Source organism: Pholcus phalangioides, unplaced genomic scaffold (genome assembly GCF_987345545.1).
Source record: "Pholcus phalangioides strain wild (caught in Gottingen) unplaced genomic scaffold, Ppha-v1.0 ptg000013l_1, whole genome shotgun sequence".
In the NCBI taxonomy this organism is placed as follows: Eukaryota; Metazoa; Arthropoda; class Arachnida; order Araneae; family Pholcidae; genus Pholcus; species Pholcus phalangioides.
The window spans coordinates 37,102,630-37,127,303 of record NW_028301606.1 but is presented as its reverse complement, the minus strand read 5'-3'; the positions used below and the strand labels follow the sequence as shown (position 1 = coordinate 37,127,303).

Here is a 24,674-nt window from a genome sequence, read left to right as displayed (position 1 = left end):
TTATGAATGTGACAGAAATCTTCAAACAAAAAGTTCAGAGACTTAATAGAAATTTTGCACCAAAGAACCTGCATGCTTACAAAAGTGTGTCAAGGCAAAAGAGATAAATATAGAAATTCTCTCTTTTTTTCCTTAAACCAAAATAACTAACTATAAGCAATTTTAGAGATTCGACTACTTGATATCCAAGCCGAAACTCCAAAATCTTGTCACACAAATAATTTAACAAACATCTAATTGATGCAGCATAACAATAAAAGGCTAAACAACAAAAATATACAAAATCACAAGGATGAGAAAATATATATATTAAGAATCGTGCTCCTGCAAAAAAGCACAAGAACAAAAAAGCCAAAAAAGGAGTTGATCACAACTGTGCAGTTAAAACCATTTAAATTAGAAAACATCACAAGACTGAGATAATCAATAAAGAAATATATTCCTACAAATAAATTTTAATATCTCTTAAAATATAAAAAGTTTGTCACTTTTACAATAATATAAATAAACTGACTACCAACAATTTCGTTGCTTTTTCACCACAGTTTTCTTTCATTAAAACTGCTACAGCACCTCCAGAGTTTCCAAAGTGTCCATAGCCGATTAAAACATTTATTCTCTTCTACAAAGAAATAAAAATGTCTTTTTGTTCCAACAGTATGAACCTGAATAAAACTAATCTTTATCGTACACCATTTCAGGGCCAACTGGTTCATTTGAAGTGGTAGCATAATCTTTGAATGAATATGAATGTTGACAAACATGACAATTTATGGAAGGATGTCAAATAAAGAATGTGCACACAAACTGTGCATTCTTGCACAAAAAAACCATAATTCTTTAAATTTAAAAAAAAAATGTTAAAATTCATTTATCAGCACCATCGTGGAGAATTGTCGAATCACACATAAAACTTTTTCCGCAGCATCACTTATAAATTTTTTGTGCAATGTTGGCAGTATTTGATGGACTAGGAAGAATGATGAAGTGAAAAGCTTGAGTTTTGTCAAATTTTAGTTGCCCTTAGCACAAGTTCTTGAACAGTTATGGCAATACGCACCAATCCACCTTGTTCACCAAGTATGTCCTGGGGAGAGCATAACAGTTCCTGAAAGAAACAAAAACGCATTGAAACATGCAATGCTAAATAAAATGCTAATTTATTTCACTGTGAAAAAAAGACCAGCATGCAAGTGAAAAATTCAATAACCATTAATATAATAATTTATTATATTAATGGTTATTTTAACCTTATTTTTGCATTTTTTAACTTTTTTAAACTAATTTTTATTTATTTAATAATTATTAGTTAATAAAATTCCTGAAATGAAAGAAAAATATACGAGACACGAAATTTAAATACAGTAGAACCACATTATAATGGACACTGGAAAAAAATTGTAATAATAGTATAATTTGTGCTTATTTTTATTTGATGAGTTTCAAATGTCCAAAAGCAAGCGATTACACATAGATTACTGTGTTGTTTTTGCATAAGCAAGGATGTGCTGTGTGACTCGTACACTACTTGCTAACCAGAAAAATTAATGCAGTGCGGATATGTGTACATATTTTTTCAATTTAGCCTATGTTGAAGGCTGTTTTCTATTTGATACGTAATAAACACTTTTTATATATAGCTTACTACTGTACTTTCATTGATGTACACACGCCATGTTACATTACAACCTTATAAGAATTATTTGTTATAAACTGGACTTTCATTGAAACAATCTTTAGCCCCTACTGGTACCCTATAATGAGATTCTACTGCAGTTTTAAGTAGGCAAATAATCAAGTGGGCATAATTACTATAGCATACTTTTCAAAAAAAAAAAAAAAAAAAAAAAAAAATTAGAGACAACAAAACAAACTACCTTTTTTTGTGGGAAAAATAAATCCGTAATTCTCACAGAAATTTATTATCCTGTTTTGAGCATTGTAGAAGTTATGAAAAATTATACCTTGATTTCCAAAAGAAAACTCAATTGCATGCAAATCTTTGCTCTTTCAATTAGAAATTTATTATAGAAATATTTCCATAAGCGGATACAGACTCCTCTAGATGTCTACCTCTGCTTATAACAGTTTTTCTCACTGAAGGGGGACAATTGCCTCCATCCCCCCCTCATCCACTTGCGGATACTTCATAATTCTTTAACATACCAAACAATTTTTATGATGCAGAAAACACTCTTCTGGCAGTCACCATTTCATCAATTTATTTCTATGCTTGATTAGTAGAAAAGATTGATTGCATCACATATAAACAATATGTTAAAGCCCCTATCACACAAAAGTGGCTAGGGTGTCTCAGTTCAATAAGTTCTTTTTTTAATCAGTAATTGTCTGCACAAGATGAAAAATTTAGATTTATAAGATGAAATTTTTGAATAATTAGTCCCAGTTTATATACAGTGAAATCTCGATATAATGATACTCTGGGGACAAAGAAAAATATTATAGTGAGGTTTCACTATATATTAAATAGTTCCATCATCTTGTGATCAAACATCACCGATTGATCATGCATCATGAGATATGTCAAACTGATTGATGTAGATACATTTTCTCAGGGTGTACAGAGTCTTCAAGACTCCCATAAGCTTCCCTGTTCGATGCTGCTCCATACGAGTTGGATAAAAGATAAGTGTCTGTGACCATTCTTTTTTTGAAAAAAAAAAAAATTAAGTTAAATTCAAATAATTAACATTTTACACATAATTTCATATTAATTTTTTTCATATTCGACATGATACAGCTGTCACCAGAACATGTTTAAAAAAAATTGCAGACATTTATGAAATATTTTTCGATTTTCCTTGGCTAAAACTACTAAAATTAATAAACCAAAGTCTATTTTGATTGACATTTCATGGGATCAGGCTGGAAAAATGAGGTTAATAAAATTTCAGACTGATAGATAATAATTTGACACTCTTTATAGTAACCAGAGGTGCCAATTTTACTAACTGAATTTTTTTTATTAAGGATTATATAAAAATTTCTATTGTTAGATTTTTCTCCAAAGGATGTATTTGTCAAAGCTAAATTTTGCTGATCATTTTCAATTTTTCACCTTAACTGTGGAGTGAACAATACAGCTTTTTCAGACACTTCCCCCCCCCCCCAAACACCCTGTGTAACTACTCAGCTGCAGAAAGACATATATATATATATATATATATATATATATATATACATACACACACACACACACACACACACAAATTGATACCTAAAGGGGTCATTGGGGGTTCTTTTTATATAAACACTGAAGCCTATAAATTTGAAATTTGGCCAGTAGTTTTATAATGTAGTTCACAAAAAATATTTTTTTTTTGAAAATTAATCCCTAAAGGATAAGAGGAAATTTTTAGACTAGAAAATTCAGCAAGTGAAGCCGCAGGTAGCAGCTGGTTTAAAATAAAAACCATGTGACATTTTAATCTGCAGTTAATGTTCATGAAAGGAAAAAATGAAACAACAAACTTTCGAAATCCATATATTTCAGCCTTTGAATACATCACTAGAAATATAATAACATTGTGTTTGTATATATCTTTGGTCACAAACTGAGCTAAATATGTTTCTTGATTATGTGCCGAAATAAACTGCAAAGTACATAATTCAATCATAGTTATTAAAACTATGCTATAGAAAAAAAATAAAATGTTTGAGTTGCCATTAGTGATACCTTGACTAACAAAGATAATTGTTTCCAGAATTGTATTCATTAGCCAAAACTCAACTTCCCATAGGTTTCTAAGGAAAATCGTTCGATTCATTTGAGGTACAGCCAAAAATTGAAGCTTCATAACACTAAGAAAGCACTATAAGATAAAAATTTGAGCCAGGGCTCTGTCCAGACTTTTCTATATAGTCCTATTTTGTGAAAATGTTCCTTATTTTTGAGAAAAGGTTCATTAATTTCATGAGAAGCAAAATACTCTAGTTAATTTATTACAAAAGAAATGAAATGCCAAATTTATAATTGCATTAATTTGTATTTCATAAAGGGTCAGTTTTTCAGAACAAGAATTTTGTGGAGGGTCCATTTTTCAGATCTGGAATTTTGTGAAGTCTCTGGAAAACTACCCAGATTTCGGCTGGACAGACCCCCTGTGAATTGAACAATTTCACATTTTGATGAAGAATTTAAATCAGTATTATAAATACTGAGAGGATCATTTTTATTTCACATCCTAAGCACAGCCTAGTCAGGTTTGCAGATGACCTCTTTTGTAGCTGGTCAGCTGCTTTCTGTGCCCCATGTAAATTGAACAAGATTAAGATGATTAAAAATGATGATGAATTAAGATGGAAAAAATCTCTTAAAATGTCCAGACCATTCAGTTTCATGTTAAGTTTTACACTGAGAGAATATATGTGCTTAAAACAATTTACACTGGGCTAACTCGTCTATCTATAAAATTATCTGTCTGTGTTCTCTATGCAAAGCTACAATTTCAGATCGATCATTGTCACACAAATTTTGTATATATACAGAATGGGACTAGACTTAAACGATAATCTACTTTAAAAGTTCGCCAGAGCTGCGCAAATGCCCAAAATGGACAAAAAACTGTCAAGCAACAATGGTTCCTGGGCCTCAATCCCTTTCGGAATGTTTTATTTAGTTCCTTAGTAATGCGTTTTGGATATGCATATGCCTTATAATGGTTTGTCACCTCTTTAATGCTGCCAATATTGGCCTATGTATAATAGTTTATTCCTGTATAATGGTTTGCCACTTTTTCAATCCTCCCAGTAATTGAAGAAAATCCCAACATCACCGCGTATTATAGCTAGTTTTATATAAAATGTCCCAAAAGCTTTTGAAAGATATATATATATATAACTTGAAAGCGATTGTAAGGTAAACATATATTGGCTCAAGTAACAGAAATTCTGGCGAGAAAAGCCCACAACGCGGCTGTGTTATGTTAGCGAGTTAATCCACATCTAAAACATTAATTGGCCAAATCTGTATTTATTAGCAAAAGTAGAAATACTGTGAAAAAAAATCTTAGTCAAAAAATATGTAAGCCAAGGTATCACTGTTATAGCAATTACAACCTACTGAAAACAAGACTACAACATATATTTGTTCAAAATGATAAAAAATATATATATTAGAAAAAAATTAATAAAAGGTCAAGCTGCACTGATAAACTAAATAATGGCAACATAGATAATATAAAAAAATTGTATAAAACCATTTTCTTTAAATGCAAACACTAGGAATATATATTATGCAAAAGCTCATTCAAAAGGAATAACTCTTGTATTAATGAATGGCACAGTCAGGAAAAAGGCAACATGAAGCTATAGACCACATTGTCATTTGACACGAGTCAATAAAATGCTTGAGCAATATGTATTTGCGGGTGCCAGAAGGTAGAAATTTAGCCATTTGTGTATATACATAATCTCTAAAGCTTCATATTAATAAAATATTTTTCTCATCTTATTGACAAAAGGCAGTAACACGAAAAAGCTTTATATAGCTCTAAATTTCATTAAAATCTTTCTTTAGTGAATAAATAAAACTTTTATTCTTACATTTAATTTTTGCTTGAGTTTATGTATTAAGTACGCTGTAACTACAGAATAACTTTCTACCATGCATGCAATTAATAAATTGAATAAAATATACATTACTTTCAAATTGATGTTATATACTCTATTTAGAATTGCATGACAAGAAAAAAATCTACATAAAAATATCATCAACATTCAATACCATCATGATCCCTCATTAAGTACATTTTTAAACCACAGAACTCACAGCAGCACACACAGACATACACAGCTTATTTATCCCTCCACCAGCATACAAAATTTTATTTATCTTGAAATCACAGACTTCAGGTCACTTCCAGTATATGACTAATAAGATGCATATCAATATATTTTCAGCATCTAGTAAATGCACCAATTAATATGTAAATATATAATACACACGTATAAACTACTTGGTGCTTTAGATTTTATATGAGGCTCTCTTTCCCCCTTTTACTTTTTCCTTTCTTAAAATCTTTTTGAATGGACTAGAAAAATTATTTGATACACGAGATTATTTTGGGGCATTTTTTTAAATAACACAGTTCAGAAGTGATCAACACGTAGAAAAATAAACTGCATTAAATCCCAAGAGTGTCTCTCACTATGCAATCCATGAGTGTGTGATAAACTAGATTCCCAATAGAATAAATAAAATATGTGATTTTTCATTGGTAAGCCTCAACATATGTGCACAGATAAATAAAACAATACAGGTAAAATTACACTGATAATATTCCTCACAAAATAAAAAACAGATTCCACAAAAAAAGACCGAGACAAATCACATGATTAAAACTAAAAATCCTTGAATATTACACTATATAGTACTCCTACAGTATTTCTTATCCTCTACAAGAAATCAAAATGTGAAAAATTGGCACATAAAATAGGAAAAAAAAAAATTCATATAACGTTTGAAAAAATATTATGGCTTTTGCTTCTGAAAGTACTGCTCAATTATTATTAAATAAATAATTTTTTTGCACCTGTCATTTCATTCAGAAAGGACTAATTAGACTTGGACCAACAGCTTGAAACCAATTCTAAACAGCTACAGAAAATTAGCCAGATTCTGCCAAATAATTAGTGTCCCAACCATTAGCTATAAAACAGTGTGACTAATTCATGATTTGCAGAGAAAAGTATTCTATAAAGCTAATTAATATTTTGGATAAAATGAAAAAAGTTCATTGTGGTACAACAGATTATTAGAAAACAGACCAGGAAACAAAACCACTACTTTTGCTATAGTATTCATATCACAGAAAACAGCAGATATACAGTAAATATTTGTTAAAAATAAAATTACTTGGAAATCTTCAAATTTTAATTTACAAAAAGAAAAAGTATGCAATTTTTGATTTATGCGTGATTCAAAATTTCTCAATTCATATAAACTAAATTTATAAGTACTTCAAGTATTTTTAAGGGAGACTGTAAGACCTGTACATATTTAAAAGAGGAAAATAAAAGTACAGACATCAATGGTTTAATACTTTGGAGGTGGTAGATAATTCTAGTTCTCAATTGATTTTTTTAAAATGAAAATGTTCCTCATGGAAAAGGCACACAATTGCACAGCATTTAGTTTAAAAAAGTTTCGAAGGCCTGATATAACAAAAAGATAGAAATATTTTCATATTGTTTCACAATAATAACACATAAAAAGCAGCAAATTTGTCTTTGAATAGAGCTGCATTAAGCACACTAATCAGAAGCAGATTTATACCCCAATATATAAGCAAAATTTAATAAAAAAAAATAAGAGTAAGTAAACATTAGAATTTGCAAATGCTAAAGTACATTTGTGATTTATATAATTTTTTACATTAATCTGATATGAATAGTTTTGTATTGCATTCACCTCTTATAGAGTAATAATAATAATAATACAACTAACTATTTTTTTCATGAATCTGGTCTTTGCTAATTAAATTTATGAAATAGTTCATATTAAAGATTATAAAAAAAAGGTTATAAAAAAAACCTTAGGATTAGGACACATGAGTGACTGTAATTCTGTAAAGTTTAAAAAAAAAATTGTTTATCAGTTTCTTAACTTTCCAGTGAATATGGTATCAGATATAGTGATATCTCACTCATGCGCCTTTTTTTTAAATTCCCTTGCACTAATGCATAAGTGAAATCAGTGTGCATCATCGAAAAAATGTTACTCATGATGCTTAAAATCAAAATGTTTCAACAACTGCAGTAGTTGTAGTAAAAAAAATTACAGAAAACCAGCCTGATGATTATCTTTTGTTTCTATTTATTTCAATTTCTTGATGATTCATATGTATTTTTGATAGAGGAAAAATGATTTCCAACTTAGAGATACACAGCGCCAATTCATTTTTTGACCACAACTAATGAAGAGTCGATATATCACATACATTTACTATATTTAAAAAAAATTACTCATAACATCTATGATAATTTTTACACAACAGATCTTGAATATTAACTACAAAAATATGGTATCAAATGACTTACAACCGAATAATATATTTATAACCAAAATATAATATATATAATATTTCAGTTCTTTTAATAAACTTCTATAATTAGAATTTTGATTTTTTTTAAGTATTATTATAGATACACACAATTTTCATATAGTTAAATACAGTGAAATCTGCATGGAAGTATTTGCAAGGGACCAGAAAAAAATTAGTTATAGATTGAATCTAATCCTGTATGTTAAAGGTATGAAAAATCTTTTAGACAAAAGATTACAATCTTTACACAAAACATAATCACTATAAAGATGGTACGTATCATTATGTGGAAGCTACACTATATATGTACGTGAATGCCTGGAATCAATCTTGATCAGAGAAAATTCCTAGATTTTTTAATAATATACTTTTATTAGTGAATTTTGAGAATTTGCAAAAAGGAAATATTCACAGCTTTTTAGGAACATGAATGGACAAAAATCCAGGGAGAATTACCTATTATTCATTAAAAAATTTTCCAAATTCATTTGGAAGATTTTTAAATTATGATCTATCATCCTATTTAAATTATAATTGTCATACTTGGGCAGCATAAAATAAAGAATATTAACTATGAAGAAAATTAGAAACCAAAAACAAAAATTCTCCAACGATAAAAATTAAAAAGAATGACACTTAAAAAAAGACAACCACAAGATCACGAAAAATAAAGAAAATTGGCTGAAATAAACAATTTAAAGTATAAAAAATAAACCTAACAAAATTCTTTGGAAGATTCACAAGGACAAAATAGAAATCGAAAAATATCTGATCCACCCTCAGAGCAATGTTCTTCCACGACTAGCTACTCTCCACAAAATGGCAAATGCATGCATAAAAATATCTCTAAAAAAGATTCATCAACTTCAGGATCATGAAATTTGTGCAACACCAGACAAACAACCAGAAATATAAAAATAAGGAAGATGGAAAGGAGACGTTCATTTCTTTCACTGCGAGGAGCAAGAACATCCTTCTTGGTACACAATGGACATGGCAAGGAATGAAATGGCATGGTGAATCTGGATTTAGCCTGCTTTTCTATCATCACATCCTCCCGCCTCTGCAGATCAGCCTGCAAAGAGAACACAAAAGAGGCGGGAAAATGGATTTAAATTTTTGACGATCTGAATCATGGAAATAAAACTGATAAAAAAAATTACAAGAAAACATGACGAGATGATGATACATCCATTGATATTTTAAAGAGTTGTCTAAAAACTAATTGAGAGGAAAAATTAAAGTATTTATCAAAATATTGAATCAAATAATTAAGAATTTTATAAAACTAGTGAAATAATATAAAATGATGATTAAAATTGATTGCATCATTCAATAGATGATGGAATGTTCATGGTTAAACATTTCTCAAAAATGATGAATTCACATGCTGCTCAGCTCTTCAAACTTTGGATAATAAGAATTGAGATTTTCTCATGCAGATCTGAATTAGGTACAAATACCAAAACAAATTTTTGTAGACAAAGTAGAGATTTTTCCCACTACTATCTCAAAATATTGAATTAAAAAGATAAAGATTTAAAATTAAATAAAAAATAATGAAAACAAAGATGCAAAAAATTAATGCAATATGGGGGAGAAACAATGAACTAAATCAACCAAAATTGATAGTGATTGATTTAAAAAAATATATCATAACAATACAAAAAGACACTGTGCCAGCCATTTCCAATTACTATCCAACAGAGGTTATATTGACTGTGATTAATATACTCAAACAAAAATCCTTTTAATACAAAATTGATATCAGACCTTAAAAACAGGATTCATGGTCATTTGAACTTATGTTGCAAACTTGGTAGTTTTTACAACAAAATCATCTTTCTTGCAGGACAATTTAATTGGAAAAACAGCCACTAGAGGTAAATAGTCTTAAAAAATTTCCAGTGTTTAGTTTTGTTTTTCCAATAACATGTATCTCTTTAAAACACCTATGTAAATTTCTTTAGAAAGAAATACTGCAATAAATTCCCATTAAATTATGGATGAAGAATTAAATGAAATTATGAGTTAAGAATTAAATGAAATTATGAGTTAAGAATTAAATGAAATTACGAGTTAAGAATTAAATGAAATTATGAGTTAAGAATTAAATGAAATTATGAGTTAAGAATTAAACGAAATTATGAGTTAAGAATTAAACGAAATTATGAGTTAAGAATTAAATGAAATTATGAGTTAAGAATTAAATGAAATTATGAGTTAAGAATTAAATGAAATTATGAGTTAAGAATTAAATGAAATTATGAGTTAAGAATTAAATGAAATTATGAGTTAAGAATGTTTAGGTTCCTTTGAATGTATTGTTTGTAATGCCAATGTCTTTGCTCCAACGTGGAAGGTCAGAATTTTTTGGCAGTTGGATTGTTTTAATACAAAATATAGAAACGGAATCAGACTTTGTAAATGCCGTTTCAAAATCTGTGCTCACCTACTCAGAAGAAAGAACAGCTGTCTTAATTTTGAATTTTCCAATTCAATCCTATAAAAATTGGAACAACTGAGGCAAACATCTTTGAATTTCAGTAGCTTTATGACCTTCAACTGAAGTCACTGATTTTATAGATGAAAATTTTTACTAAATACATTATACTACAAAACTTTAATGAAAATTCTTTTATAAAACTGAAAAAAATACAACCAATAAGCATATTAATTACATTCCAGTGAATGTGATCAAAAGACTTATTGGCTGCTTTTTCAAGTTTTGCGAAAGATCTTTTATTAAGCATTTATAGTGTAATCCCGGCCTTGACTCAATTTCATAATTATTAGCATAAAATATTTTTTCATGAAAATAGCTAAAATTGTGGTTATTTAGGTCCAGAATATATATTTAGTTGTTTTTTTATATAAAAATCTACTTAAAAACTTTTTTAATGTTGGCAACACTGCATCTAACACACAGGTCATCTTGCTGATCCAACTGACGAGAGGCCGAACAATTGCTGACTTTTGGCAAATTTCATACGACTGTTTTTATCAACAATTCAGGATACTGGCCTAATAAACATGATCACCACATAAATCAAGTTAAAATTACTTGCCTTTGAAAAAATTTTGCACAACTCTTATTTTTCAGTAAAAAAAATGTGCTTATAAAAGAATGAATTTTGGTTTTAAATGTCAAGGCATGTTTTAGTAAATATGACCCCTACAATGTACAGTCAAACCTCGTAAATGAGTCACTCTTGGAAGAGCAAAAATATGACTTCGTAAGCAGAGTGACTCGTTAAACGGAGTAAGTCATAGCTGTGCCAATTCCTGTCTGAGGACAATTGGGACTTCCAAAAAAGTGACCTGGTAAGCGGAGTGACATGTTAACCGGGTGACATACTAATGAGGTTTAACTGTACATGAAATTTCTTTTTGCCACTTAAATGCTTCTAAAATGACATATAACATTAAAAAAATTTTCTTTAATTGGAAATTATCTCAAAGATAAACAGAGTTAAGTAATAACCTATTTGACAACAATTAGAATGGATGCCTCATATAAACTGGTTTCTATAAGAGAAATCAAAACTTTCATAGGAAAATTAAGATCTTATATATAAATGTGAAACTATGTATGTATGTTTGTTTTTCATACAAACCTTGAATTTTAGACCGATTGTCGCAAAATTTTGCGCATATACCAAACAGGACTGGGATTGAACCATAGGCTACTTTAAAAGTTTACCAGAGCTGGGCAAATGCCCGAAATGGGCAAAAAAACAGATGAGCAACAATTGTTTCTCTGCCCTAACAATGATTTTCAGAATGTTTACTTTGGTTACCGTGGTTCCCTAACAATACGTATCAGATATGTGCATGCCTTTACAATGGTTTGCCACTTCTTTAATGCTGCCAGTATTATGCATGATAGTTCATGCCTTTGTAATGGTTTGTCACTTTTTCAATCCTCTCTCAGTAATTGAAGAAAACCCGGGCAGCGCCAGGTATTACAGCTAGTACACAATAAATGAGAATTTAATGAAAAAAAATTTAACTTACATTTGGTACACCCAAACGCCGACATGCTTCTAAGAAATTGTCCACGTTTCTTCTACATTTGGCTACTGTTAATTTAGGCTGAAAAAATAAATATGCATAAATCACTAATTACTCTTTATTATTAAAAAAGAAGTTAATCTTCAATCAGTCTTCTATATGCAAACACACACTGGAGAATTGATATTCTGTTCAGTTTCAATATCACTAATAATGATTATAGTAAAATTATGAACAGAAAAAGAAAAATGAAAATCCCCTACCACTGCAGGAGAAGGCACATGGATGCAGGCCACAGAATTAGGGTGTACTTGGTTTGCTAAGTGGCACAAGAAAACACCATCATATAGGGCTGGTTCTATTTCTTCAGGAAGTTTAAGCTTCAGTCGTGTTTCCAAAGTCTAAAAAAAATTTAGTTATTTAGAAACTGAAATAACAAATAGAAAAAAGATTCAATAAGAAAAATAAGATTTTTTAAGTTAAAATAGGTATACAAACCTCTCGTAGGTCTGAAATAAGTTGCTGTTCCTCTCGAGCTTTATCAAATTCGCGTTTCATAGTAAATGTGGATTTCACTGGTTTAGAGGTAGGAGCTGTAAAACAATGATATTTTTGAAAATTTCAGTTTCAAAACTTGATAGCGAAACTTTAACAAAATACTGTACTTGAATTTTAAAAATTTCATGCTGCTCATTCAATATTTGACCTGATGAGAAGGAAACAAACAAGGTCATCAACAGTATTAAAAATTTTAAAACTAAATTGTTAGGTTAAATTGAAAATAAAATACAATTTCCTGCCTATAAACCATGGATTATACATTTTCAAAGCTGACAGGTGCCCAGGCCAAATCGGATCATATAGCACAGAGGTAGGTAACAGGGATTTCCAAGATGGGTCATACAAATCCACCAACAGCCAGGGATTCTTGAGCAGTGGGCCAAGACCCAAATTTGATTTGTGGGGGCTCCCAAGATGGGTCATTCGAATTCACTAATAGCCAGGGCTTTTTGAGCTATGGGTCAAGACCCAAACTTGATTCACAGTGGCAAAAGACTTTTTTTTTTTTAAATCTGGGATTGACAAATTTGATTATGACAAATGAATTTAAGGACAATGCAAAAATTTCAGAATCTATATATCAGTGCAACCAGTATGAAAAAAGGTGTCTTAGATGAGTTATACTAATCCCCTTACAGCTTTTTTATAAATGCACTTATTGTGTCTCTGGTTCCACTAGTGTTGGAAAAAACCAGTAACATGGATTAGAAACTGATTTTGTTGTTGATTTTGGATTGTGGCTGAAAAAGATCAAGAACCCCTGATATAGCACATGACTTTTTAAGATGTTTTTTAAACGCCAATTTAATCCAGGGCTTAACAAATCTAATGCACCAGGTCTCCATGGCGACTAAAAAATTGGTATTGGTGACTAATTTTTTTTTAAATCTGGCATTGACAAATTTGTTGATCATGACAAATGAGTGAGGACAATGCAAAATTTTCAGAATTTATATATCAGTGCAACCAGCATGAAAAAGGACTAATTCCTATATGATTCAGAAAAAATATTACTTTAGATCATTTTTTTCTGGGGGAAAAAAAATGTTTGGCTGCTAATAAATTTGGCCCTGGTGCCGAATTTTTCAAATTTGTCAAGCCCTGATCTCATATTAAACCATTACCTACCACATAAGAAAAAATCATAAATAATTATCATGTAAATATTTTGGTGGGTCATTTTAGTTATAACTAACTCTCCCCCCCCCCCCATCGTTTTTTTAAACCATTTAGTATACAACACATTAATCTGGCATCTGAAAGTTTTGTTCAATTCAAATATGTTGAATAAATAATACATAATAAATATTTATTTTACAACAAAGAAAGCCATAATTTGCTTTATACATTTATTAGGGAACATTTTGTAAAAGCAATGTTTCACTACATTACAAAAATGTGTAATGCAGTAAACACTTTTACAGGGACAAAACGTCTAACTGAATTTTAATTAACATATTAAAAAAAACTAGTTGTCCCACACTTGTGATTCCATCTGGCTATCATGAAGTAGTTATATAGCCTTTATAAATTCAAAATACCCAACAACTTAAGTAAGGGATGTTACAGGGGTTAAAAAATTAGTTGTACTTTAAAGTAATATCAGTAGTGGGAAGGGTTAAACAACTTATATAATAATATATATACATATATATTATATATAAGTAAGGTAAATCAATATAAACTGAAATGTTTTCAAGCACTTACAACTCTTTGGCCAAGTTGAATTCAACTTTCCATTTACATTTTCATCAATGCCACTGGAAGACAACTTTTTATCTAGATTCTGTAAGGGATGGAGCAAAAAATGGAATACATATCTAAAATTAAAAAAAATTGTAATGCTAATTATTAAAAATACATGTAAATTGAATTTGATAGTTAAAATTGTATTTATCTCATCATTTATTTAAAAAAAAACACATTCAATAACCCCGCCCTAAAAAAAATAGAAGATGAAAGAAACCTTTGGAATAGAATTATTCACAAGATTGTTCTCCTTTGGTCTAGTATCAATGCATAACTCTGTAGGAGGAAGTGCATGTTGTTGCTGATGATGAATGACTAGTGTTTGATGCTTATTTTTTGGTTCCACTTCAGCCTGAATTGCAAATAGAAAATGAAATATTTATTATGTCTAAAAAAGCTTGCTTTTCAATTTCACGTGATTTTTAATGTAACAAAGAAAAATTTTAACTAAAAATTACAGTAAAAAGCACAGCAGACTTTCATATTTTTTTTGCCAACTTATCAAATTGAATAATTTCTTGATAGTACATAAGAACATTTAAAATATTCAAAATTTACAAAAGGGAAGATAAAGGAAGTAATTTTCACTGCATAAAAGTATGAAGGATGTCGAAATGGGGCACTAAAAAAAAGAAAACAATGCATTGGAGGAACATAAAAAAACAAGTATCCCATAAATTTATCCATATAAGTTTTAAATTTTTGAATCCTTGTCCAAGCATTCAAAAATGTATTAATCTTTAAACTCAGAAAATAGAGAAAATATATATTTTCAAATTCTATTCTTTTCATTTATTTATGAAATATTGTTGGCCTCAAAGGCTTATAGGGCAAGAGGATGCAGTAGATTTACAAATAGATATTTAGTTAGATCTGACAAGAAATCAGAGATCATGGGGGAGTTAACAATAGTGGAGGGGTGTTCCATTCAACTATGGTATTAGGAAAGAAACTATATAAAACAGTCTGTTAGTTTTTTGCTGCAGTTGATAGAGAGTTTAGGAAGTGCCATGACTAACAATAAGCATTTTCCCTCTTCAAACATCAAGGAATGAATATTTTGCAAAATAAATTATTTTTGAGTTCTTAAACAAAAAACAAAAAAAAAATAAATAAAACAGAGTGTACATACTGAAGTTGGCAAGGCACTGGTTGTCATGTACTTGACTGACAGAGAAGTTTCTGATCGAGGAGAAGATACTATACTTCCTTGCTCTGACCTATAAAATAAAAAAATAAAATAATGAAAAACTTTTTGGTAATTGGATTATACATCTCAGAAATTTTGAAACTTCAAATAGCAAACTTAACAGGAATGCACGATTGGCTTCAGGGTTCTCAGGACAGATTTGCATTCAGACTCTTGAAATAAATCTTCCTGCATCTAATAAGCTCAACTTACGACATTAAGCTAGTTACCTCTGTATTAAAATGCACAAAGCAAAATGTGAATTTTTCAAAGATTCTGTGGTGTATTTGGGTCATCATATTGAAAATTTGGTTTACACCTAGTGAGTAATAAATTGGATGCAATCAAAAAAGCTCCGTTTTGTTTTCCTGCATACACTGTTGTCGAGTGCTCCTTACACCCAGTCACTAAATATATTACTGAAGTTTTGAAGCTCATTTCTATTTTAATTAAATATTATTTCTATGTTATGGGTGTACACGCTTATAATACTTATTGTGGGTGGGGACATCCATGTCAAAGTATCACAAATATTTATGCCACATTTTGTGAGCTTTGCAGCACCCCAGTTGAGAACAGCTCATATACTTAATGAACAATTTCATGCTAAGGATGAGAAATTTAGTTTGAAGTTTTTTATCTCTTGAAATAAATTTCACATGCTTAAATAATGAAATGAATATTTTTATTTAGTTAATTTACACAACACAAAGGTTAAAAATGAATTTTCAGCACTTCTGAAAACAACCACTAACCCAGAACTTTCATCTCCAGCAGACGGTCTTTTGTAAACATTCCCAAATTTTGAAGCTCTCTGCTGCCTCAGTGCCTCTTTGTATTCCCTATAAGGCTGCATGTGAAGCAAAGATTTTGGCTCGTGCTTAGAATTTAATTGGCCCTCTTCACATATTTTACCATCAGCAGTTGATGAAGCAGGGCTGAAGAAGAAAAGAAAAAGAACTTCAAAAATCTGGAGAAATAATGAAATTATAATAACAAGAAATGCAAAAAAAAAAAAAAAAAATGTTTTTAGAAGATTTAATTATTAAAAAAAAATTGATATATACAAAAGATTTTCCCTGAATAATTTGTTGACACAAATGGAACTTAATAAGAATAATGAACTAAAAAATAATTTTTATACTTCCCTTTATTAAAATTTGATTTAAAAAAAATACACCCCCCCCCCCACCATCAAGTATGGTTTCTCTAAGACAATGCTTCCCAACCTTTTTGATGTTGTGGGCTCCCCCTACAGCATCAGGTCAATTTTGATGCTACCCTTCGATAAAATGCAAAAAGTATTGTTTTGCATACCTTGAATTGAATAAGAATTTTATAAAAAATTGAATAAATTACAATTTGACAGTACAAAATGTGTCATTCATGCAACAGCAGTAAATGAAAATGATCCCGTCGACTCCTTACTAAGTACTCATGAACTGGACGTCTGTGAACCACAGGTTGAGAAACACGGCTCTAAAGGCTTTTACACACAAAGTGACATGGTTGTACGCCACGTTAGTGACACAGTGAATTCTGATTTGCAGGAATTCTGTGACATGGAAATGACATTCCCATGACAAATCAGGATTCACCATGTCACTGCTGTGATGCAGGACTACATAGCATACACAATAGTAGTGTGTAGCCACCTTAAGGCATGCCATTAGTGTTTGAGTGGTTGTTACTTAGTAACCATTCTTTAGTAGTTTTTCCTGCTGCTCTATATGTATGTGTCTGATTTAAGAAGCAGTTTCAATAGCAAGGAACCACTTGCATGTGGAAATAGCATTTTTTTTTATTTCAGCCTGTTTATACCACCATGTCTACTAATGTTTTGAGTCTCTTTTGAAAATTATGCATGAAAATCAATAAAAAATTTTTTTAATTTAATTTTCTCTTATTTATTTTTAGTGTCATTTCTGGTTTGAAAGTTTTATATTATTACATGGTAATTTATGACCTAGTTATGTTCACCCTAAACCCTCTGCAATAGACCTTGATAATTGTTACTATTGAATAGGCTTCTTGCATTGTAAAAAGTGAAACAATCTGGTTTAAATTATTGACACATAGCTACAGTAAAACTTTGATCAACCGTCAGTTTCTGTTATCATCTAAAATGACTAATTGTCGGTGGTGAAGGAGTTGATCTGGTGCACCACAACCAATCACTAACCAGTTGCTACTGTGTTACATATTGGTCTGTGTCATGACACAGAGTACCCAGTGTATTTAAATGAATGTGTTGTTTCACACTCCCTGATTAACTTTCTCAGCATAACGTTACAATGCTACTGTTCTGAATTTTTAAGCTGTGTTTCACTTTTGCCTCATATGTAGCCCAAAAAAGTAGGTTTATAGTATTACAATACATTTCTGTACATTACTACACTTATATTTAAGTTTATATTGATCATTTTGTAAAATTAAATACAATATATATGTATTATTCAGTACAGCACTGACATACAGAGCTGAAACATGGACACTCACAAGCAAGATGATACAAAGGCTACAGACAACACAAAAGAGCATGGAAAGATGTATGCTAGGCATCACAAGACAGAAAAGGAATCACTTGGATAAGGAACCACACAAAGGTATATGATATGGTGGAAAGAATTAAACGCTTGAAATGGAAATGGGCTGGACATATTGCAAGACAGGATAACAGATGAACCACAAGTATTCTAGACTAGTACCCCCGTGGTGTTAAGCGTCCGAGAAGGCGTCCTCACACAAGATGGATGGATGAGATCAGGAAAGTGGCTGGAGTCAACTAGATGGCTAAAGTATCAGACAGCAGAATGGAAAAATTTAGAGACCTTCATCCAGCAGTGGATTGAAAATGGTTGTTGTTGATGACAATATGTATTATTCACTTTAAAAGGATTCTATTTTTATTTTTGTCTCAAGCCCGCAGTGAAATCACGTTACTGTACATATATATTAAGATATTTCTATCATCTGCCTATTTGGTTATCCGTCACAGCCCTGGTCGATGTTTTACTGTACTTATACACTGCTGGCCACCCAAATTGCAACACCAAGAAAGACAAGAGATATCGCAACAATATTTATTTTGTAGATAACATGTTGACCAAGTATGAAATGATTAAATTTATAGACTTCTGTGAAGTGTGGTTCCTGCCAAAATCAGTAGCCAGAGTAGCCGCCATTGTTGGAGATCACCGCTGCCACACGCCTCGGCATTGATTCAAAGAGACTTTGGATGTGTTCTTGGGGTACAGCAGACCAAGCAGCTTCCACGCGTTGCCAAAGTTGATCTGGTGTGGCAGCTGGGGATGTAATCTGGGTCAATCGTTGAGCAACCATGGACCACATGTTTTCTATCGGCGAAAGATCCGGAGAGCGAGCTGGCCAGGGAAGCAATTCAATCTGGCGATTGACGAAGAACCTTTGGACAATGCGTGCCACGTGTGGTCGCGCATTACCCTGTTGAAATGTGGCTGTGGGCAAGCCCTGAAGGTAAGGAAGGACAACTGGCTCCAACACCTCGGAGATGTAGCGCTGGCTTTTTAAAGTACCGGCAATGCGTACTAGAGGAGTGCGAGAGTGATATCCAATACCGCCACATATCATAATACCCGGTGCAGGACCAGTGTGGCGGTGCATAACGCAGCTGTTCAGCATCCTCTCTCCACGGTGTCTCCAGACTCGAATCCGACCATCGTGGTGTTGCAGACAGAAGCGTGACTCGTCAGTAAAGACAATTTCATTCCATTGTGCCGTCCACATCCTTCTTTCATCGCAGCATTGGCGGCGGAGACGTCTGTGGTTCTGCGTCAAGGGTAGACGAAGCAATGGACGTCTTGCGAACAGACCACTCTACTGTAAACGGCGTCGAATGGTACGCCCAGACACTGGATGATGCGGTACAGACTGAATGTGCTGTGCTATGGTTCGTGATGTGGCTGAGCGATCCGTCACTGCCATACGCACAATACGCCTGTCATCACGTGAAGTGGTGCACTGAGGTGGATGCGATCGAACACGTCGGTCCGTCGTACCCTCCTGCATCCAACGATCACATATCCGCATTACAGTTGTTTGGTTTCGTCCAACACGACTACCGATTTCCCTGAAAGATAATCCACAATCTCGGTAGGCCACTATCCTTCCTCTGTCGAACTCGGATACTTGATCAAAAGATGATCGCTGTTTCTACGAGGCATAATTGATCGTTTTTTCGAAAAAACCACAAGAAAAACACAATTGCCGTACTTCAAATCGTCGAAATCTCCAAGCCTTAAATAGCGCTTTGAAGTGGCGCCACAGGCGCGCGTGATGTGCGTCTGCGCTGAAATTCTAATCATTTGCATATCTCACCTCCGCTAATGCATGTTGTAAATTTCATATTATTTGCATGCTTCCTTCAGGGTGTTGCATTTACGGTGGCCAGCAGTGTATATTATACATTGATTTCTAAATGTACATAAGATTTTTATTATAGAAGTAGCACATTGAATGTTTTCTAATGATGATAATTGGTTCAGCAAACTGGCAATGGAACGAATAGTGATTTGGCTGAATAGCTGAATACTTGGCTGATGCTTTGGACAAATACCAAATATTCAGCAGCCGAATATTGATTTTCTTTAAATTCATCAAAATTATAAATAAAATTACTGTTTTCAATTGAAAATGAAAATACTGATAATATTAAATATGCAATTTATTATTTAAATATTACAAACTGATAATTGAAAGATTTTATTGTCATGATACTGACAATCAAATTTAATGATACACGCAGTTATAGAAGTCCAAAGTTTGATTAATCTAAAATTTGAATTATCCAATTAATCTATCCTGGATCTGCAAAATGACTACAAATTGCAACTTAATCATCAACATTCATTCACAAAGGTTAATAGTTATCAATTATTAAAATTTTACCATCAGTTATGAAACTGTTTCCCAAATTTTAATTAGTTACAATTATAATAATTTGTCTTAGCTCTTGTTCTGGAACCAATATTGCTGCAGAATTTCTTAGCCATGCTTAAAGCCTGATTAATGGAAACAATTCATGATCATCAGTTACGAAACTGTTTTCCAAATTTTGTTTGTTATTCTTATGTTATCAAGGAAATATACTTTAACACATTAAAATTTGTACTTTGACTGTAAAAAGATTCAGATTTAGAATGGTACACATTGATCTATAGATTAAAAGAACAATCGGTATTAAGTGGTACACATTCTCGTTGCACTCCAGCCGAACAATGTCAAAATGGGCATTAAATTCTGAAAGAATAGAGAAAAACTGAATACTCAAAACTTTTGTTTTTGAAAATTTGTTGCATAACAACTTGGTTAAATAAAACAATTGTCTGTGTGACTTTTAGAATTTTTCCAAACTAAATCTGATACAAAAATCATAATTTTTTCTCTCCAACTTCGAATTATCTAAAACATAAAAAAAAGAAAAGAATTAAACTAGAAATTTCAATATAGGCTAAATTAAAAACTCAAGGAGAGTTTGTAAAATTCAAATTATCCAAAATGAATTCACGAAACAATTCTAATTATCGAATTAGCCAAGTCCTACTGCATTGTCCTTTAATATTACTTACAGAATCAATTTTTTCAACAGCTGTCACAATTTTATATCTAATCAAGAAAATGCCAACCATTATTTATTCTCAGCTAGTAATGTATCATAAAATTGATGGCTTATTTTCTTATTTTTCCTCTCAAGATGTTCTTTGTCTCTTTCAGCTGCTTAATACATTTCTTGTCTAGGTACATCCCTTCAGTTAGTGAACTTGTGTAATCCATGCTCAATTCCACCTTTTATTGTAGTTGGATTCTATTTTCAGTTATATGTTTTTTTCCTTGGCCAGGAAACTCACCCTGACATAAGCTTTTTCACAGGAAGGAATTTTAAATTTATGGGAAAAATTTTTTAAAACTGGTTTTTTTGTGCTTAGACTTACACAGATATTCGGCCAAACTGAATATTCGGCAAAAGGGCCCAGTACTGAATACAGCAGAATATTCGTCTCATCTCTATCATTAACAATAATGGAAGTGCTTATATATATATTTAAAAAAAAGGCTTTCATTCAGAACAGTTCATCTAAAACCGACCATGATTTTGATCAGAAATATTACATAGTTGTTCAAGGAAATAAAATAATACAATATATATTAATATCAAACTCCTGGTACTGAAAGGAAATTTATTTTTCAATAGCGGGAGATAGTGAAAGTTCACATATTAAAGAGATGCTGCCAGACAGATGTGAGTGCAATAAAAGCTGTTATAGGTTACTTATGAAAGTAGCATTGATTTATCAATGCTTCTATAATATGAATTTCAATTGGTATCTTATTAAAGAAAAAAAAGTTTTCCCAAAAATTTAGTGAGCTTAAAAAACAAAACAATTTACCTTGCATTTTGATTCCTAGCAGCAATATTTGCTGCATCCCATATGCTTTGTGATTCTGTAGAATAACGCTTGAAACCACACGCAAACTGTGAAATAATTAATAACATGAATAGTTTAATTTTTTAGTTAAATCTAACTATTTAAACTACTAAAACACAAAATTGAATGAAAAAATTGGAATACTGAAGAGAGAAAAAAGAAAAACTAAAATAAATTGCAAGAAAAACTGAAGCTAATAAAAAAAATAAAAGACTTCATCTATGCATATATAGATGCAAGCTATATGACATGACAAATAAAAAAGTCAGGTGCTAGCAAAATTTTAAGAGCTAAGCATAGATTTTCAAAAAAACACAAGTCCAAAATAATGGTTTTTTTTTCTATTTTGCAACATGATGACCCCTTCCCTTGTTGGAAGACATAATTATGAAATCATGAAAATTTATAATCCTCAGAGTTTTGGATTTAGCCATCCCGTGTAGAAAATTTTAGGGTACAATTTTCTAGTGGCCATGGCAATCTAGGATTTGTCAAGCCCTGGTGTAGGTGTTCATATGTTGCAAGTGTGAAAGTGTAAGTTTTTGTGTCAACAAATATTTATAATTACTTTTCTGGTAACAGTAATTTATATTTTGTGATGTCTATGTAATTACTTTATTTAAAATTCCTTTGATGTAATTGCATGTCAGGTACACATGTACCCTCAGGATTACATTTCAGTGTAAAATTGCACTAGTAACATTCAAAAGATGAGTAAAACATTCGTTAGAGTCCATAAAAATTACCTCTTGAGATTCTAAGCTTTTAGAATCGCAGTCAGAAGTACTATAACCTGAATCAAATGTGTAACTTTTTCTACAGCTACCAGAAGCAAAACCATTTTGGAACCTTGCATCAGATCTGAAAGAATGATGTAATATAAAAATTCGAAGTCGGTCAAAATATTATACAGTTGAATCTCGTTATAACAAACTCCAAGAGACCGGAGAAATCACTTCGTTGTAACGAAATTTTGCCATAAAGGAATTTCAGATTGTCATAAAGGAATTTCATTGTTCCTATGTAAACTTATCTGACAGATTAGAAAAGTGTTCGGTAAAACGAGATTTTTGCTATAATGGTATTCAGTAAAATGGGATTCGACTGTAGTCGTAACAAACTATAAATGTTAAAATTCATATCACAAGGGAAAAACACCAAATGGATCATCACTTTAGAGTCTGTTACAGGGTGATTCAGAAAGTTTTATATTTTTGAATAAAAAAATTATATTTATATTTTTAATAAAAATTAAAAATCAGATGATTTGAAAAATAAAGAAAAAATGTCTAAGTTTCAAATTATGAACAACTAATGATGTTAGTGTGGTGTGTTTTTTTGAAGCTCTTTTGGTGAAGAAGTAGAATGGCGTCTAGTTAGCAAAAAGCTTTCAGTGTTCTTTTGTTTGCATGATATTAGTCAGTCCGTAATCACAGTTATGAGTAATCCTGAGCCTAATATATATATATATATACACACACATTACTTATAATTTCACATTAATTAAAAAAATATGTGACTTTGAAATTGGACGATTCTTTCTAAATCACCCTGCACTACTACATTATAAAAAATTACACACACAAGGGGAAAATGTCATAGCTACACTATGGAACATAATTTTTGTTCTTGGGTAATCAGCCTAATTTCCCAATGGAATAAAATGGGCAGAAAATAAAAATTTTAAACTTTGCTTTTAAACTTGAAACAGTGAATTTTTGTTGTTTTGGAGATCAAATAACTGAAAAGCAGGATTATGTGAATTGTAACAAAGTATCACACACATATTACGCAATAAACGGCAGTTCTTCCCCTAGAGTCACTGATCTAAGAAATCCTGGATATCCAAGGGTGACCTTATTTCATTGAAACTAAAGCCGAACATACAATCAATCATGAAAAAGGCCAAATTGTCTCCCATTACAAAAACCAGTTTAGTCAAACAAAAATAACTGCTTTGAGATGCAAAAATTTCAGATATACACCCAATGATATAATCATGGTATTGTTTGATGTGATGTATTGTATTTAAAAAAAACCAAACTAATACTATGCTTATTTCCCGACTGATCACCGAAAAGTATGAATGCCATTACATCTAAAAACTGGTCACATTGAATAACTTGGTATATTCCTAGATGAGAAAGCAGCATTAAAACAACTAAAATATGTTCCTACGTTTTTCTGTGGCAAAGATTGAAAGAGAAGTTTTATCAGATTACAGAATGGATGAATAAAAGTAATTTCACAAAAAACTTGAAAACTAAAAAAAGTAAAAAAATCAACCACATACTAGGACTATATGTTCACTCTACATGCTTCTCTAAAGTAACTTATTCAAAAATAATTTGTAAAAATTAGTTAAAGAGATAAAAAGACAAAATAAACTTGATTCATACAAAAGGGATTGGCTCCGAAACTTCTTGAATTCATTTTCAAGAATAATGCCTTGCTTGTCTTCCTTAATAGCTTGTATTTCTAAGAACTTGAAAACATGTATTCGACCCCTTCTACAAAGCTGAAGAAATGCAAAATAGTTAAACTTGCATTAAAAACAGACTGTAGGTAATTATCATTTAAACTTAAAATATAACATTCTAAAAAACATGGAAGCATTGACATAGCACAAAG

At 31.2% G+C, this 24,674-nt stretch overlaps 1 protein-coding gene across 2 annotated transcripts in view; it reads right to left on the bottom strand.

Annotated features, from left to right (window-relative positions):
• Positions 1 to 379: 379 nt before the first annotated feature.
• The window catches only part of Lrch (Leucine-rich-repeats and calponin homology domain protein), a 37,064-nt gene continuing 12,769 nt past the window's right edge, over positions 380 to 24,674 (bottom strand). The window contains exons 7-17 of one of the 2 annotated variants that reach the window (XM_089241321.1): positions 24,443 to 24,561; positions 22,790 to 22,904; positions 22,005 to 22,090; positions 16,335 to 16,517; positions 15,523 to 15,610; positions 14,608 to 14,742; positions 14,349 to 14,427; positions 12,579 to 12,673; positions 12,344 to 12,481; positions 12,084 to 12,161; positions 380 to 1,108 (exon numbers count right to left, since the gene is read on the bottom strand). In XM_089241321.1, the coding sequence (XP_089097447.1) occupies positions 1,007 to 1,108; positions 12,084 to 12,161; positions 12,344 to 12,481; positions 12,579 to 12,673; positions 14,349 to 14,427; positions 14,608 to 14,742; positions 15,523 to 15,610; positions 16,335 to 16,517; positions 22,005 to 22,090; positions 22,790 to 22,904; positions 24,443 to 24,561 (1,218 nt within the window). In that variant the 3' untranslated portion in view covers positions 380 to 1,006. Of the gene's footprint in view, positions 1,109 to 7,824; positions 9,142 to 12,083; positions 12,162 to 12,343; positions 12,482 to 12,578; positions 12,674 to 14,348; positions 14,428 to 14,607; positions 14,743 to 15,522; positions 15,611 to 16,334; positions 16,518 to 22,004; positions 22,091 to 22,789; positions 22,905 to 24,442; positions 24,562 to 24,674 lie in introns of those variants that run through there. The other variant, XM_089241320.1, reaches the window with a different exon arrangement.